At 38.8% G+C, this 16,801-nt stretch overlaps 1 protein-coding gene across 1 annotated transcript; it reads right to left on the reverse strand.

Moving 5' to 3' along the window:
* Nucleotides 1-4,673: 4,673 nt before the first annotated feature.
* LOC139561578 (endonuclease domain-containing 1 protein-like) lies at nucleotides 4,674-9,812 on the reverse strand. The gene is made up of 2 exons (XM_071378803.1): nucleotides 9,310-9,812; nucleotides 4,674-8,681 (listed from the first exon to the last, which is right to left on the reverse strand). Exons 1-2 carry the CDS (start codon nucleotides 9,634-9,636, stop codon nucleotides 8,094-8,096), a joined length of 915 nt encoding a protein of 304 aa, XP_071234904.1. The 5' UTR covers nucleotides 9,637-9,812; the 3' UTR covers nucleotides 4,674-8,093.
* Between the last annotated feature and the right edge of the window lie 6,989 nt (nucleotides 9,813-16,801).

Consider the following 16,801-nt stretch of genomic DNA (forward strand, 5'->3'; position numbering starts at 1 on the left):
ATACTATTTAGTTTAATGTACTGAACATACTATTTAGTTTAATGTACTGAACATACTATTTCGTTTTAATGTACTGAACATACTATTTCGTTTTAATGTACTGAACATACTATTTAGTTTAATGTACTGAACATACTATTTAGTTTAATGTACTGAACATACTATTTAGTTTTAATGTACTGAACATACTATTTAGTTTTAATGTACTGAACATACTATTTAGTTTAATGTACTGAACATACTATTTAGTTTAATGTACTGAACATACTATTTAGTTTAATGTACTGAACATACTATTTAGTTTAATGTACTGAACATACTATTTAGTTTAATGTACTGAACATACTATTTAGTTTTAATGTACTGAACATACTATTTAGTTTAATGTACTGAACAAAACTGGTCTAAAGTAGTGCACTACATAGGGAATAGGGTTCAAATAGGCCCTGGTCTAAAGTAGTGCACTACATAGGGAATAATGGTCAAATAGGCCCTGGTCTAAAGTAGTGCACTACATAGGGTATAATGGTCAAATAGGCCCTGGTCTAAAGTAGTGCACTACATAGGGAATAGGGTTCAAATAGGCCCTGGTCTAAAGTAGAGCACTACATAGGGAATAATGGTCAAATAGGTCCTGGTCTAAAGTAGTGCACTACATAGGGAATAATGGTCAAATAGGCCCTGGTCTAAAGTAGTGCACTACATAGGTAATAATGGTCAAATAGGCCCTGGTCTAAAGTAGTGCACTACATAGGGAATAGTGGTCAAATAGACCCTGGTCTAAAGTAGTGCACTACATAGGGAATAGTGGTCAAATAGACCCTGGTCTAAAGTAGTGCACTACATAGGGAATAGGGTTCAAATAGGCCCTGGTCTAAAGTAGTGCACTACATAGGGAATAATGGTCAAATAGGTCCTGGTCTAAAGTAGTGCACTACATAGGGAATAGGGTTCCATTTGGGATGGAGCAATACATCACTGACCTGGGAGAAAACATGGAGAACCCTGTACTCACCATGTTACCAATCTGTCACCAATCACTTTGCTGATCCATCAGAAAACCAATAAATATCTCCAGGTCTGTTGAACAAAGAGATTTTCATTGTAACTGGGGTCATACTGACACACACACACACACACACACACACACACACACACACACACACACACACACACACACACACACGCACACACACACACTTTCTGCAGTGATTGTCATTATAATGTAATTTATTTATGTATATATTTTCTGTTGTACAGAGTTGTCTACTGTTGTCTGTCGCCCCCCAGTGGTTCTTTGTTGTAAGAACGAACTTAATTCCGTCCCAAATGGTACCCTATTGTAGTGCACTATAAAGGGAATAGGGGGCCATTGGGGACGTATCTAACTGGAATATGTTGTTGCACTACGTCATAATGATTAGCTCTGGTCCAGGGTGTGACGTTCATCTTGATGGTGCTGAACCGTCTTGATGGATATAACACCCTGGACCAGAGCTACCTAACAATACACAGCTGGATAATAAGTCCTGTTATCTGATATTCTGAATAATGTTGTATTTTATACGTTGTTAAACTGATAAAAAAGGAGAAACCTGCACACTGCTCTTGCTAGTATCACTGCTCTTTATTCAGCTTTCCGTATCGGCCTCAAGGCCTTCGTCAGAGCTTTGTGAGTGTTAGTCGTTTGCACCCTTATGTAGACATTGCATCGAATGGGGTTGGAGTCGAGGGGATATAAACATGTGTTACCAAATATAACAATGTGCATTTCATAAGTATTCTAATAACGTGTGTACATAAAACGTATTAAACACGTTCTGCCCCGGACCTGGACGTTCTGCCCCCCCCCCCCCCCCTTCCAGGACCGGACCTGGACGTTGTACCCGTGACCTGGACGTTCTGCCCCCCCCCCCCCCCTTCCAGGACCGGACCTGGACGTTCTGCCCCCCCCAATGTGTTTGGGTCCATTTTTTTCTCAGCTAAAAGTAGGAGAAACAGAACATAATAGCAGCCCAATTAATAGTCCTCTGCTACAAATTAAACACCATTTTAACACATCTGGTTAGTAGGCTATATAATCAGTTCAATGTCAGTAAAATAGACTTGTATTTTCAATCTGATTACATTGATAAAATCACCAATGCCCTGGATGTTCTGCCGCCCTAGGCGAGACAACTCCACACCTTGTAGAATCCAAACCCAAAGAATTCAGGTTGTTCTGGAGACAAAGGTGGGTCCGGCCCACTACTAGATGGGTGTACCTAATAAACTGGCCACTGAGTGTATATATACAGCAGTAAACAAATACAAATAAGGGTGGTCTCTTTCCCCATCCCCAGTGAAGGTGTAGGCTGAGAACACAGGGATCCTGTTGGTCGTATCGTAGAGAGTTGCAAACCTGTAGATGTTGTTGAACTTCTGGCAAATCGGCTTGTAGCGGTTCTGGTTCTGGACTTTCCCACCAACCAAAATACCCAGAATATTAAGAGTTAACTTATCCATAAAGAACTTCTCACAATCTTCAACGTCACTGAACTTCACCACTACATGTCTGTGCATCTGTCTGTCTGTCATTCTGTCTGTGTGACTCTGTCTAGATTTAGGTTCCCAAGGAAGGTACTCCTGATAGCGCTCAAACCCGTCTGGATCTTGACACTCTGAACATACGTTCTGCATCATATCTCTTACACCAGATATTATATTTTTTGTATTTTGTACTTTGTAAAAGGGTCTTTTCTTTTTGTTTGCTGCAAAAACTGAAAAACCTGCTTGGAACGAAATACTGCTGTGAAACCTACAGGAGCCGTATCTTAATTTGATCATCCTGTTGTTGTAGGAATTTTCCTGCACAGAATGAAATGTTAATTTGTAATGTATTCCAGGTTAAAAAGGCTTCTAAAGTTTGTATTTTCTTCTTTAAAATGTCATAATTTTTTTGACCATACAACTTTTTGAACAACCCCTAGAGAAAATGTCCATTAATTAAAAACAACATAACAATTTCCTGTTGCTGCAGGATCATTTCTGTTGTGTGAAACTGTCTCAAATGAATATATTCATCCAAGGTATTTTTTTCTATTCACTACTAAAGTGGCACATCATTTTCCAGGAAGTAGCCTTGTAGTTTTTGTAGTCTTTCTGAATAGTCTTCAATGGGCAAAAACGCATCGCAATGGTCTTCAAGCCAAATAATCCATAAAAGGAATCTAGGCAGAGGTAAATTCATCCAAAAACGAAATATGTATTTTATATATATATACATTATATATATATCAATCAATCAATTGAAACCTGTCCTGTCCACAGAGGTCATGGATTGGAGGTTTGAAAACTGAAACAAGGCTGACCTCTGCTGGTGAGTAAATTTGAGAACACTGCTTGAAAATCATTTAAAAAATAATTTAACCTTTATTTAACTCGGCAAGTCAGTAAAGAACAAATTATTATTAATTATTATTAATTGACCAGCTCCAGGTATGTTTAGAGACATGGTAGCTTCTTACCAGCTCCAGGTATGTTTAGAGACATGGTAGCTTCTTGACCAGCTCCAGGTATGTTTTGAGACATGGTAGCTTCTTGACCAGCTCCAGGTATGTTTAGAGACATGGTAGCTTCTTGACCAGCTCCAGGTATAGTTTAGAGACATGGTAGCTTCTTGACCAGCTCCGGGTATGTTTAGAGACATGGTAGCTTCTTGACCAGCTCCAGGTATGTTTAGAGACATGGTAGCTTCTTGACCAGCTCCAGGTATGTTTAGAGACATGGTAGCTTCTTGACCAGCTCCAGGTATGTTTTGAGACATGGTAGCTTCTTGACCAGCTCCAGGTATGTTTAGAGACATGGTAGCTTCTTGACCAGCTCCAGGTATGTTTAGAGACATGGTAGCTTCTTGACCAGCCCCAGGTATGTTTAGAGACATGGTAGCTTCTTGACCAGCTCCAGGTATGTTTAGAGACATGGTAGCCTCTTGACCAGCTCCAGGTATGTTTTGAGACATGGTAGCTTCTTGACCAGCTCCAGGTATGTTTTGAGACATGGTAGCTTCTTGACCAGCACCAGGTATGTTTAGAGACATGGTAGCTTCTTGACCAGCTCCAGGTATGTTTAGAGACATGGTAGCTTCTTGACCAGCTCCAGGTATGTTTAGAGACATGGTAGCTTCTTGATCAGCTCTAGGTATGTTTAGAGACATGGTGGCTTCTTGACCAGCTCCAGGTATGTTTAGAGACATGGTAGCTTCTTGACCAGCTCCAGGTATGTTTAGAGACATGGTAGCTTCTTGACCATCTCCAGGTATGTTTAGAGACATGGTAGCTTCTTGACCATCTCCAGGTATGTTTAGAGACATGGTAGCTTCTTGACCATCTCCAGGTATGTTTAGAGACATGGTAGCTTCTTGACCAGCTCCAGGTATGTTTAGAGACATGGTAGCTTCTTGACCAGCTCCAGGTATGTTTAGAGACATGGTAGCTAGCTGGTATGCTGGACTGGCTGGACTGGTTGGACACGTAGTTATGGCAAAGTTTGAATGAAACTGACAACTAAAATAGTACTTTCAATAATTTATATTTTTAGCTCAAATAACGTGGTTTAATGTTGAATTGGAGCATTTTGGAGTCACTTGGTTACATTTAAACAGCATGAGAACAAAACACCAGACTCTCACAGGCTTCATTCATTATAGATGTTTATTCCTTCAGATGGGAAGAAGATGGATACATACAGTGATAGAATTACATTCAGAACATAATAGTATCTCTATGGTAACAGTGATAGAATTACATTCAGAACATATACTAGTATCTCTATGGTAACAGTGATAGAATTACATTCAGAACATATAATAGTATCTCCATGGTAACAGTGATAGAATTACATTCAGAACATATAATAGTATCTCTATGGTAACAGTGATAGAATTACATTCAGAACATATAATAGTATCTCTATGGTAACAGTGATAGAATTACATTCAGAACATATAATAGTATCTCCATGGTAACAGTGATAGAATTACATTCAGAACATATAATAGTATCTCCATGGTAACAGTGATAGAATTACATTCAGAACATATAATAGTATCTCTATGGTAACAGTGATAGAATTACATTCAGAACATATAATAGTATCTCCATGGTAACAGTGATAGAATTACATTCAGAACATATAATAGTATCTCTATGGTAACAGTGATAGAATTACATTCAGAACATATAATAGTATCTCCATGGTAACAGTGATAGAATTACATTCAGAACATATAATAGTATCTCCATGGTAACAGTGATAGAATTACATTCAGAACATATAATAGTATCTCTATGGTAACAGTGATAGAATTACATTCAGAACATATAATAGTATCTGTATGGTAACAGTGATAGAATTACATTCAGAACATATAATAGTATCTCTATGGTAACAGTGATAGAATTACATTCAGAACATATAATAGTATCTCTATGGTAACAGTGATAGAATTACATTCAGAACATATAATAGTATCTCTATGGTAACAGTGATAGAATTACATTCAGAACATATAATAGTATCTCCATGGTAACAGTGATAGAATGACATTCAGAACATATAATAGTATCTCTATGGTAACAGTGATAGAATTACATTCAGAACATATAATAGTATCTCCATGGTAACAGTGATAGAATGACATTCAGAACATATAATAGTATCTCTATGGTAACAGTGATAGAATTACATTCAGAACATATAATAGTATCTCCATGGTAACAGTGATAGAATTACATTCAGAACATATAATAGTATCTCTATGGTAACAGTGATAGAATTACATTCAGAACATATAATAGTATCTCCATGGTAACAGTGATAGAATGACATTCAGAACATATAATAGTATCTCTATGGTAACAGTGATAGAATTACATTCAGAACATATAATAGTATCTCTATGGTAACAGTGATAGAATTACATTCAGAACATATAATAGTATCTCTATGGTAACAGTGATAGAATTACATTCAGAACATATAATAGTATCTCTATGGTAACAGTGATAGAATTACATTCAGAACATATAATAGTATCTCTATGGTAACAGTGATAGAATTACATTCAGAACATATAATAGTATCTCTATGGTAACAGTGATAGAATTACATTCAGAACATATAATAGTATCTCCATGGTAACAGTGATAGAATTACATTCAGAACATATAATAGTATCTCTATGGTAACAGTGATAGAATTACATTCAGAACATATAATAGTATCTCTATGGTAACAGTGATAGAATTACATTCAGAACATATAATAGAGTCTCTATGGTAACAGTGATAGAATTACATTCAGAACATATAATAGTATCTCCATGGTAACAGTGATAGAATTACATTCAGAACATATAATAGTATCTCCATGGTAACAGTGATAGAATTACATTCAGAACATATAATAGTATCTCCATGGTAACAGTGATAGAATTACATTCAGAACATATAATAGTATCTCTATGGTAACAGTGATAGAATTACATTCAGAGAAGAGTATATAGTATCTCTATGGTAACAGTGATAGAATTACATTCAGAACATATAATAGTATCTCTATGGTAACAGTGTTAGAATTACATTCAGAACATATAATAGTATCTCTATGGTAACAGTGATAGAATTACATTCAGAACATATAATAGTATCTCTATGGTAACAGTGATAGAATGACATTCAGAACATATAATAGTATCTCTATGGTAACAGTGTTAGAATTACATTCAGAACATATAATAGTATCTCCATGGTAACAGTCATAAGGAAGTCACAACCTGACAAACTGTAGGCCAGGGTTGGGGATAATTCCATTTCAATTCCAAATGTTCCTCATTGAAAAGCATTGAAGAGAAATGGATTTCCAGGGTACTTCTAGAACTGACTGGAATTGAAATGGAATTGATCTCAACCCTGCTGGAAGCCTAATTATTAACATTAACAAGAGTAATGGCAGCACATCATCAAGGAATTAAACTGTATTTTATTTATTAAAACAGAATTCTGTTCCCTTACATACTTTTTATATTTGATATAAACAGAGAAGAGATGGACAGAGGGAAGAGAAGAGTATAGAATATAGATATATATAGACATAGAAGAGATGGGTAGAGGGAAGAGAAGAGTATAGAATATAGATATATATATATATAGACATAGAAGAGATGGACAGAGAGGGGAGAGAAGAGTATAGACTATAGATATATATAGACATAGAAGAGATGGACAGAGAGGGGAGAGAAGAGTATATACTATAGATATATATAGACATAGAAGAGATGGACAGAGGGAAGAGAAGAGTATAGACTATAGATATATATATAGACATAGAAGAGATGGGTAGAGAGGGGAGAGAAGAGTATATACTATAGATATATATAGACATAGAAGAGATGGACAGAGGGGAGAGAAGAGTATAGACTATAGATATATATAGACATAGAAGAGAAAAATATTACAATTGAAAGTGTACATATGTTGACATGTAACCATTGTAACCCTCACTACCATTATAACCCTCACTACCATTGTAACCCTCATTACCATTATAACCCTCGTTACCATTACAACCCTCGTTACCCTTATAACCCTCATTACCATTACAACCCTCATTACCATTACAACCCTCATTACCATTACAACCCTCATTACCATTATAACCCTCATTACCATTATAACCCTCACTACCATTATAACCCTCACTACCATTACAACCCTCATTACCATTATAACCATCATTACCATTACAACCCTCGTTACCATTACAACCCTCGTTACCATTACAACCCTCATTACCATTATAACCCTCATTACCATTATAACCCTCATTACCATTACAACCCTCATTACCATTATAACCCTCATTACCATTACAACCCTCATTACCATTATAACCCTGATAATCATTAGTCTAACAGTAATGATAGTTTGTTGATATGGTGTGAGCATCTGTACCCAGATCATCCAAAGAACCTTCCAGAACTATTTCTCATGGAATTGTAAAGATTCCTCACTACGGAAGGAATTCTTCCAACTGGGTTAGGAGGAAGTGGTAGGTTAAGGACCTCTTGGACACTTTTTTGGGAACACCTTGACAGGACCATCTTTACCTTGGTGATGTTTGTTCAACATTTCTTCGAGTTTTCCCAAGGTTTCTGGGTTCAATGTTTCCCCCACGTCTTCCTTCTTGTTCCACCCCCAGTGTGCTTCAGCCATCCACCCTTTCTTCTCCCTGTTGTAACAGCAGAAGGCTGTCCACATGAGATCTGGGATGTTCACTCGGTTGTTCAGTGTTTTCTTCGCACTGGGAACCGCTCCAGTCACCACATAGGCTTCTATCTTCCTGTTGTTATTAATACAGTCCTTCATCAGCTTTTCTCTGACATTTTCCTCCATATCATTCCAGCTGCCCCCGTTGAAGGACACCACCTGGGGAACGATGTTGGTCAGGGTAAAGGTGGACTCCTGAGTTTCCAAGTCATGCGCATGTGAACTTGGGAAGAGGTGACCTCTGCTCACATCTTTATAATCTGTTGGGTTTTTACTCTGACCATAGTCGTTGTTCTCAGCCTGGTTTTTGTACTGGACTCTTTCCATTCTCTGCATTTCAGGGCTGTTCTTTTCCCCTTCCTTTTCCTCTTCGAGCTGCAGGAAACAACAGTCATACAGTCATTCACTAGTTCTGTACAGTAACCTCTATTTCCTGTTCAATGAACCCTATTTTCTGTACAGTAACCTCTATTTCCTGTTCAATGAACCCTATTTTCTGTACAGTAACCTCTATTTCCTGTTCAATGAACCCTATTTTCTGTACAGTAACCTCTACAATCAAGTCTCTATACCCTCCATAGTGGTAGTTCTATATTCTAAATAATAATTAATAAACCCTACTTTCTGTACAGTAACCTCTATTTCCTGTTCAATAAACCCTATTTTCTGTACAATAACCTCTATTTCCTGATCAATAAACCCTATTTTCTGTACAGTAACCTCTATTTTCTGTTCAATAAACCCTATTTTCTGTACAATAACCTCTATTTCCTGTTCAATAAACCCTATTTCCTGTACAATAACCTCTATTTTCTGTTCAATAAACCCTATTTTCTGTACAATAACCTCTATTTTCAGGGGGGGGATCACAACCCACAATCAAGACAATCAAGTCTCTATACCCTCCATAGTGGTAGTTGTATATTCTGTAACATAACTGTCTGTGATATACAGCAGTAAACAAATAAAACATGTATGTTATATGACAAAACATGAGTCCTACCTGGGGCTCTATCATCCAGGGATCATCTGGTCGACCCGTTGTATAACCAGTGAAGGTGTAGGCTGAGAACACAGGGATCCTGTTGGTCGTGTCGTAGAGAGTTGCAAACCTGTAGATGCTGTTGTACTTCTGGCAGATCGGCTTGTAGCGGTTCTGGTCCTTGACTATCCCATCATACAAAATACCTGGGAGATTTGGAGTTGTCCCCTCCAGGAAGAACTTCTCACAGTCTGTAACATCACTGAACTTCTTCACTACATGAGAGAGAGCAGGAGGAAGGAGAGAGAGGAGGAGGAGAGTAGAGAGATGATTCAATACCTCCATCATCACCTGAAGACTGTACACCACAGAGACAAAGATGAAGTTACAGAGACCAGTTGGTAGACTGGAGAGACTGTTGATCTGAGTCAGGACAGACTGATTTAAATAGTTATTTCAGAGACCAGTTGGTAGACTGGAGAGACTGTTGATCTGAGTCAGGACAGACTGCTTTAAATAGTTATTACAGAGACCAGCTGGTAGACTGGAGACTGTTGATCTGAGTCAGGACAGACTGATTTATTAAATAGGTTTTCAGAGACTCCTCCTTCAGGTGTCAAAACAGATAGGGTTGATTTGCATAAACTCCTCTGTACGTTTCCATGGAAACTGCTGTAACTAATCAAATGTGACTCACCTCCTGTAGGCCTATTCCATGGGACTGTATGGTGATCAGACCTCTGGGCCTTTTCACAAGAACCACCACAGACATTTTAATTTACTTCATCTGAATTAAACATTTGCCCTAAATCTGCCATTGGGAATGTCATGTCTTGACTTTTCCTAGATAAATGTCTTAAAGAAATGGGGAGACTTGGGTATTTGTTTTTGGATCGAAGCTGTAGAGATCAGTCAGGATTTGAACTTCTAATTCATCATTAAATGACCGGGTATGATGGTACATTGATCAGCTGTACAGTTTCAAGCTGTTATTTTAGCATTTTTCCCCAAAGTGAACCTTTAACATATTGACTTTGTTTGACCATGATTTCATAAACTAAATCTTAGCAGGACAAATCATTTAAATGTTTTTAACCCCCTTCCCTTCCTTCTCCTGACGGTTGTCTGGCCAACTGATGATCAAATTCCCCAGATGAACCTTGACTTGTTAGTTTAATGCAGAATGAATGTACCCTCTCTGTTCTCCTAGATGCTGAACCCGGATGTAGTGACTGTGTACACAGAGTTTTTCTTCCTCTCTCATGATCTATCAATGCCTCAGAATTCCACTGAGTAAACATTATCTTACTGAATGAGGAACTCTTCTGTCATGATATCTGGGAGAAGGTGTGTCTGAAGTAAACAGAGCACCCGGCCTGTAAGCAGTCAACTTCCTTTTCAGTTTGTTTATTACATTGACCAGATCAACCTGTACTTGTTAAATGAGTCCTGTCTGGCATAATTATCTGACATGCAAGCAGTCATTTGCTGACTTAGTAGCTTGTGGGTAGAGTGTCCACCCTGATAGGGGATTGGGGTTTGATCCCTGGTTGAGTCATACCAAAGACTGTAAAAAATGGGACCAGATGCGTCTCTGCTTGGCACTCAGCATTAAGGAGATGATGGGGTACAAGGCCTTCTAACAGACTAGCTTCCTGTCCAGTACTTGTACATCAAGCTGCTTCATGCTACAGAAACAAGAGGCTCTTGCCCTTTGGGCCGTTCTGGTTTCAGACAAGACTTACTGAAGTAGTCAGTTGACAATTAAAACGTTATTTCACTCATTTCGTTTCCAAAGAAACAGGTAAAGGTTAATCTTGTGAATTTGATGAATGAACTGAAATAAAATTGAAATAAAATAAGTTAAATGGTCCATTGAGGATTGTCTTTCGGAAGAAAGAAAAAACAGACACAAAATACAAAGACACAATTCAGGTGCTTCCACAGGGTTGAAAATGTTGTGAAATGTTGTCTGCACTTTCCAGGTAATAGCAGCACCAAGGTTACGGTTGCTGAGTTCACATTCTTTCATATTCCACGAGGCTTAACACCTCTGACACAAAAACTCAAAGAAGTTCAAATATTTAGTATGATGTCTCATAAAGGCCTCACCTACATTACAGATATATGTACAACTGACTGGAACGGAGGAAGATGTGTCCAACTGAACGAAACGGAGGACAATGTGTCCAACTGAACGAAACGGAGGACAATGTGTCCAACTGAATGAAACGGAGGAAAATGTGTCCAACTGAACGAAACAGAGGAAGATGTGTCCAACTGAACGAAACGGAGGAAAATGTGTCCAACTGAACGAAACGGAGGAAAATGTGTCCAACTGAACGAAACGGAGGAAAATGTGTCCAACTGAACGAAACAGAGGAAGATGTGTCCAACTGAACGAAACGGAGGAAGATGTGTCCAACTGAACAAAACGGAGGAAGATGTGTCCAACTGAACGAAACGGAGGAAGATGTGTCCAACTGAATGAAACGGAGGAAGATGTGTCCAACTGAATGAAACGGAGGAAGATGTGTCCAACTGAATGAAACGGAGGAAGATGTGTCCAACTGAATGAAACGGAGGAAGATGTGTCCAACTGAATAAAACGGAGGAAGATGTGTCCAACTGAATGAAACGGAGGAAGATGTGTCCAACTGAATGAAACAGAGGAAGATGTGTCCAACTGAATGAAACAGAGGAAGATGTGTCCAACTGAATGAAACGGAGGAAGATGTGTCCAACTGAATGAAACGGAGGAAGATGTGTCCAACTGAATGAAACGGAGGAAGATGTGTACAACTGAATGAAACGGAGGAAGATGTGTCCAACTGAATGAAACGGAGTGTCACGTAGAGTAGGCCAGAAGGCTAAACTGGAAAACCTAACCTCTATCAAAATAAAAAGATGGCGGAGCCGCAAAAGTTCTTCTGTGCAAAGGTGTTTATTTACAAGGTGATTCCGGAACAAAAACAACAGTACTGCCATCAAACGTCTACCTTATGGGACAGCTTAAAAACAATGCTGCCCCATCCACAGCTCGATCCAAAATGCCGCTCCATGAAATGAAAGAGAGGCTCCTTTTGTAGGGCTAGCCCCTCCCCTCAGAACAATTAACACTAATTAATTAAGCAATTACCTAGTCAAACCTACATTTTCCATTAACTACACATACTAAAGGATATACATTGCAACACGTGTTTTAAACAATATCACAACATTACATCACTACTGACAGTATCTTTCAATATGCCCATTTACATTTATGAGCCATTTGGGACAGGCACTATAAAGCCAGCCCAATCCCTTAGCTCGGGTCCTTTTCCAGCATACCAGGAAGCTACCGAGATGGAGACAGAGACGAACAGAACAAACAAACAAACAAAGCGCTCATCCACAACATTTATAAGTATAATAAATATTGCAGATCTCAAATATGAACATTGACATAAGTGTGAAATGTATGTACTAAGACGGAAGTTAATTTGTGTGTCGACCCACATTGTTAACTTATCTTATAACGGAGCAGGGAGGAGTGATGAATGTGTGCGCTAAAGAACCAAATGCTGCCCGCGGCCAGTGACGGACTTCTACGTCACACGGAGGAAGATGTGTCCACCTGAATGACATGAAGGAAGAGATGTACAACTTGGTGTATTCTGTGGTCTGACCACTGCTGAGTTTATTTCCAGTAACTGAAGTAGTTCACAGTAAGAGTTGACACAAGGCTGTGTATGTAGAGTTAGAAAATGTGGTTCCTAACAACACTGTGGTCAGAGCAGCACTGGACTGGTTAACACCTCAGACTCAGCAGCTGTAGATTCTTCAGTTGAGGCCTTTTCTCAGTAAGAGTAGAGGAGACTGGGGAACAAACTAACACTTTTAGACTTTAGTTTATTATGAAAATATTATTTAAGTTTGTATAAAAATATTATTAATCTAACATCATATCTCAGCTACCATTACACACTAAGTATGTTCCTAGGACGTACCAGTCATTTACAATACAACCAAGTGGCAGATATTAAATGTTACAATTGACCCAGTAGGTGAATGTTCCACAGGTCAATAATTTAACAAAAAGAGAAGCAGCAAGTATATTTACTTCAGGGCCTCAAAACCCTTTTTCTTCTTCTATAAAACTAAAAGTCATCAATGGATTTAAACAAAACCTCTTGGTCATGTAGAGATACTAACCAACCATTATCACATTGAATAAGAGCTTTCTACCTGGTTTCTAATTGGACTTATTTATCTGTTACAACTGACCCTGTGTTACTTTGTTCCCCAGTCTACCCTACCTTCATGTATAATATTTAAAATGACTGCTTTGCTTAAGTAAAACATTTTTAACTTCTTCAATTACCATCTGAAGCAGGTCACATAATTATACTTCATGTAAAATTTGTGGTGGCTTATTTCTGCTTTACCAATTGAGGAGAGTTACAAACTTCACACACCAGTCAGAGTTATACTTAAACTACATCTTTAATAATAAGAGCTTTGCAATAGCCTTTTTTGACTTTCAATGATGCGCTATCTCTAATGAACCATTGAAAGTGACTACAGAAAATTACAAAGATCTTTTATAGCCAAGATACACCCCTCTCAACCTACATGACGAACCACAGATCTTAGGAACAGTTCACAAAGAAAGACTTTTACTTAAGAGAGAGGAGTATCCCATAGCCAGATAGCATTCGCTATAAACTATTGTTCAGTTTGGTCCCTATGACAAGGTTCTAATCTCATTCCTGGTACTTCATAGCACAGAACCATTACCTCATTGTCACGTTCCTGACCTGTTTTCTGTTATTTTTGTATGTGTTTAGTTGGTCAGGGCGTGAGTTGGGGTGGGCATTCTATGTTTTGTGTTTCTATGTTTAGGTCATTTGTAATTAGCCTTATATGGTTCTCAATCAGGGACAGGTGTTTGACGTTCACACTGTTTGTTTGTGGGTGGTTGTCTCCTGTGTCCGTATATGTTACCACACGGGACTGTATCGTTTGTTTGTAGTCTGTACCTGTTCGTGCGTTCTTCGTTATATGTAAGTTCACATGTTTTAGGTCAGTCTACGTAGTTTGTTATTTTGTTTATTATCAAGTGTTATTTCGTGTTTCGTCGTTTGTTTAAATAAATCATTATGTCAAATTATCACGCTGCGCTTTGGTCCAATCCCTACTCCTCCTCTTCGTCTGAAGAGGAGGAGGACAACCGTTACACTCATCCAATGGCATAACTCAATTGTCAACTCTAGATACCCCCATCTCAAGTAAACCTCCTCTTGACCCCACTCCTGGACAAGCTCACTGAGGGGAGTGACTTGCGCACAGACATTGTGAAGACAAGTAATTGGTTCCCCCTTAATCACCCCATCCCTTCACATATGGTTTAACAGATACATTCACATATGAAGACAATGTTCCATTCTGTCCTCTTCCCTTTCTGATATTCTGCATAGCACCAGAGACATGTAAAAGACAAGCCTGACCTCTCCCCTCTCTGGGCCCCAAGTGACTGAGCCCCAGCTGAGGGAAGAAATGCAACTGCCAACACTAGAGTCTATTTGAAGTACATTCTAATAAAAGTATATCACATAAGAATATTATGCAGATATGACATCTTAATTACTTATGTTACCCAACTAATTCTGATTCATCCACCACAAATTACCTTTGTGATTGTGATTTAAAAGGTGTGGACATTTATTTGTCAATTGTTTACATCAAATTCTCCTTGAATGTTGGCTTGTATGACCTATGCAGTGGTTCCCAAACTTATTGTCCCGTACCCCTTCAAACATTCAACCTCCATCTGTGTACCCCCTCTAGCACCAGGGTCATCTGTGTACCCCCTCTAGCACCAGGGTCAGCGCACTCTCAACGGTTGTTTTTTGCCATCATTGTCAGCCTGCCAAACACACACTATACGATACATTTATTAAACATAAGAATGAGTGTGAGTTTTTGTCACAACCCGGCTCTTATGGCGGTTTAGGAGCAGTGGCTTCTTCCTTGCCGAGCGGCCTTTCAGGTTATGTCGATATAGGACTCGTTTTACTGTGGATATAGATACTTTTGTACCCGTTTCCTCCAGCATCTTCACAAGGTCCTTTACTGTTGTTCTGGGATTGATTTACACTTTTCGCACCAAAGTATGTTCATCTCTAGGAGACAGAACGCGTCTCCATCCTGAGTGGTATGACGGCTGCGTGGTCCCATGGTGTTTATACTTGTGTACTATTGTTTGTACAGATGAACGTAGTACCTTCAGGTGTTTGGAAATTGCCCCCAAGGATGAACTAGACTTGTGGAGGTCTACATTTTTTCTCTGAGGTCTTGGCTGATTTCTTTAGATTTTCCCATTATGTCAAGCAAAGAGGCACTGAGTTTGAAGGTAGGCATTGAAATACATCCACAGGTACACCTCCAATTGACTCATTGATGTCAATTAGCCTATCAGAAGCTTCTAAAGCCATGACATAATTTTCTGGAATTCTCCAAGCTGTTTAAAGGCACAGTCAACCTAGTGTATGTAAACTACTGACCCACTGGAATCGTGATACAGTGAATTATAAGTGAAATAATCTGTCTGTAAACAATTGTTGGATAAATGACTTGTGTCATGCCCAAAGTAGATGTCCTAACAGACTTGCCAAAACTATAGTTTGTGAACAAGACATTTGTGAGGTGGTTGAAAAATGAGTTTGAATGACTCCAGCCTAAGTGTATGTAAACTTCTGACTTCAACTGTTTACCAGGAGCTGTGCCAGACCAGCCACGTCTGTTGACTCATCCAGCTGTCACGCATATCATTCACTGGCTTGTATGCAAAGCAGCCATTGTTTCAAAACATCTCCTGACATGTCACTGATGCGTCGTGTTGTTTGATGAAGGCATTGTCTATGTAGTATTTTTTGACTTTTCCCCCAGCATTGTCCCAGCCATATCCGCGGCAGCAGGAAGAATGAAGTCCTCCACAATAGTATGGGGCTTGCCTGTCCTAGCCACTCGGTAGCTCACCATATAAGACGCTTCTAGCCCCTTCTTATGAATGATATCTGTTGCTTTCATAAATGTCTTACTACTTGAAAGTTGTTCGTAATTCTCGCTCAAAATACTCCCGTGGCTTATTTTAGAAGGGGCATGTTTTGTTTCTAAATGTTTCGTCAGGTTGTGAGATAGTACTTTTGCACATATAATACACTGTGGCTGAGGAAAGGTTGCTAGATCGAATCCCTGAGCTGACAAGGTAAAACTCTGTTGTTCTGCCCCTGAACAAGGCAGTTAACCCACTGTTCCCCGGTAGGCCGTCATTGAAAATAAGAATTTGTTCTGAACTGACGTGCCTAGTTAAATAAATAAAATAATAATAATAAGACATTGTGTTGTTATTTCGCTGAACACTAGATGGTTTCATTTTGTTTTTGGCAGTGAAACCAGGCAACTCAGGCGAAGAAAAAATCTCACCCAAATGTATATCCCTGTTGGAAAATATAAATGGACTGTTTAA

This window comes from Salvelinus alpinus, chromosome 31, assembly GCF_045679555.1.
Source record: "Salvelinus alpinus chromosome 31, SLU_Salpinus.1, whole genome shotgun sequence".
Taxonomy (NCBI): domain Eukaryota; kingdom Metazoa; phylum Chordata; class Actinopteri; order Salmoniformes; family Salmonidae; genus Salvelinus; species Salvelinus alpinus.

What these genes read in the sequence shown, in the direction of transcription:
- LOC139561578 (XM_071378803.1), bottom strand. Translation starts at nt 9,636, where the DNA reads ATGATGGAGGTATTGAATCATCTCTCTACTCTCCTCCTCCTCTCTCTC. An exon ending in CCTGGATGATAGAGCCCCAG is followed by an intron (nt 8,682 to 9,309) that starts GTAGGACTCATG and finishes TGTTTCCTGCAG; the next exon opens with CTCGAAGAGGAAAAGGAAGG.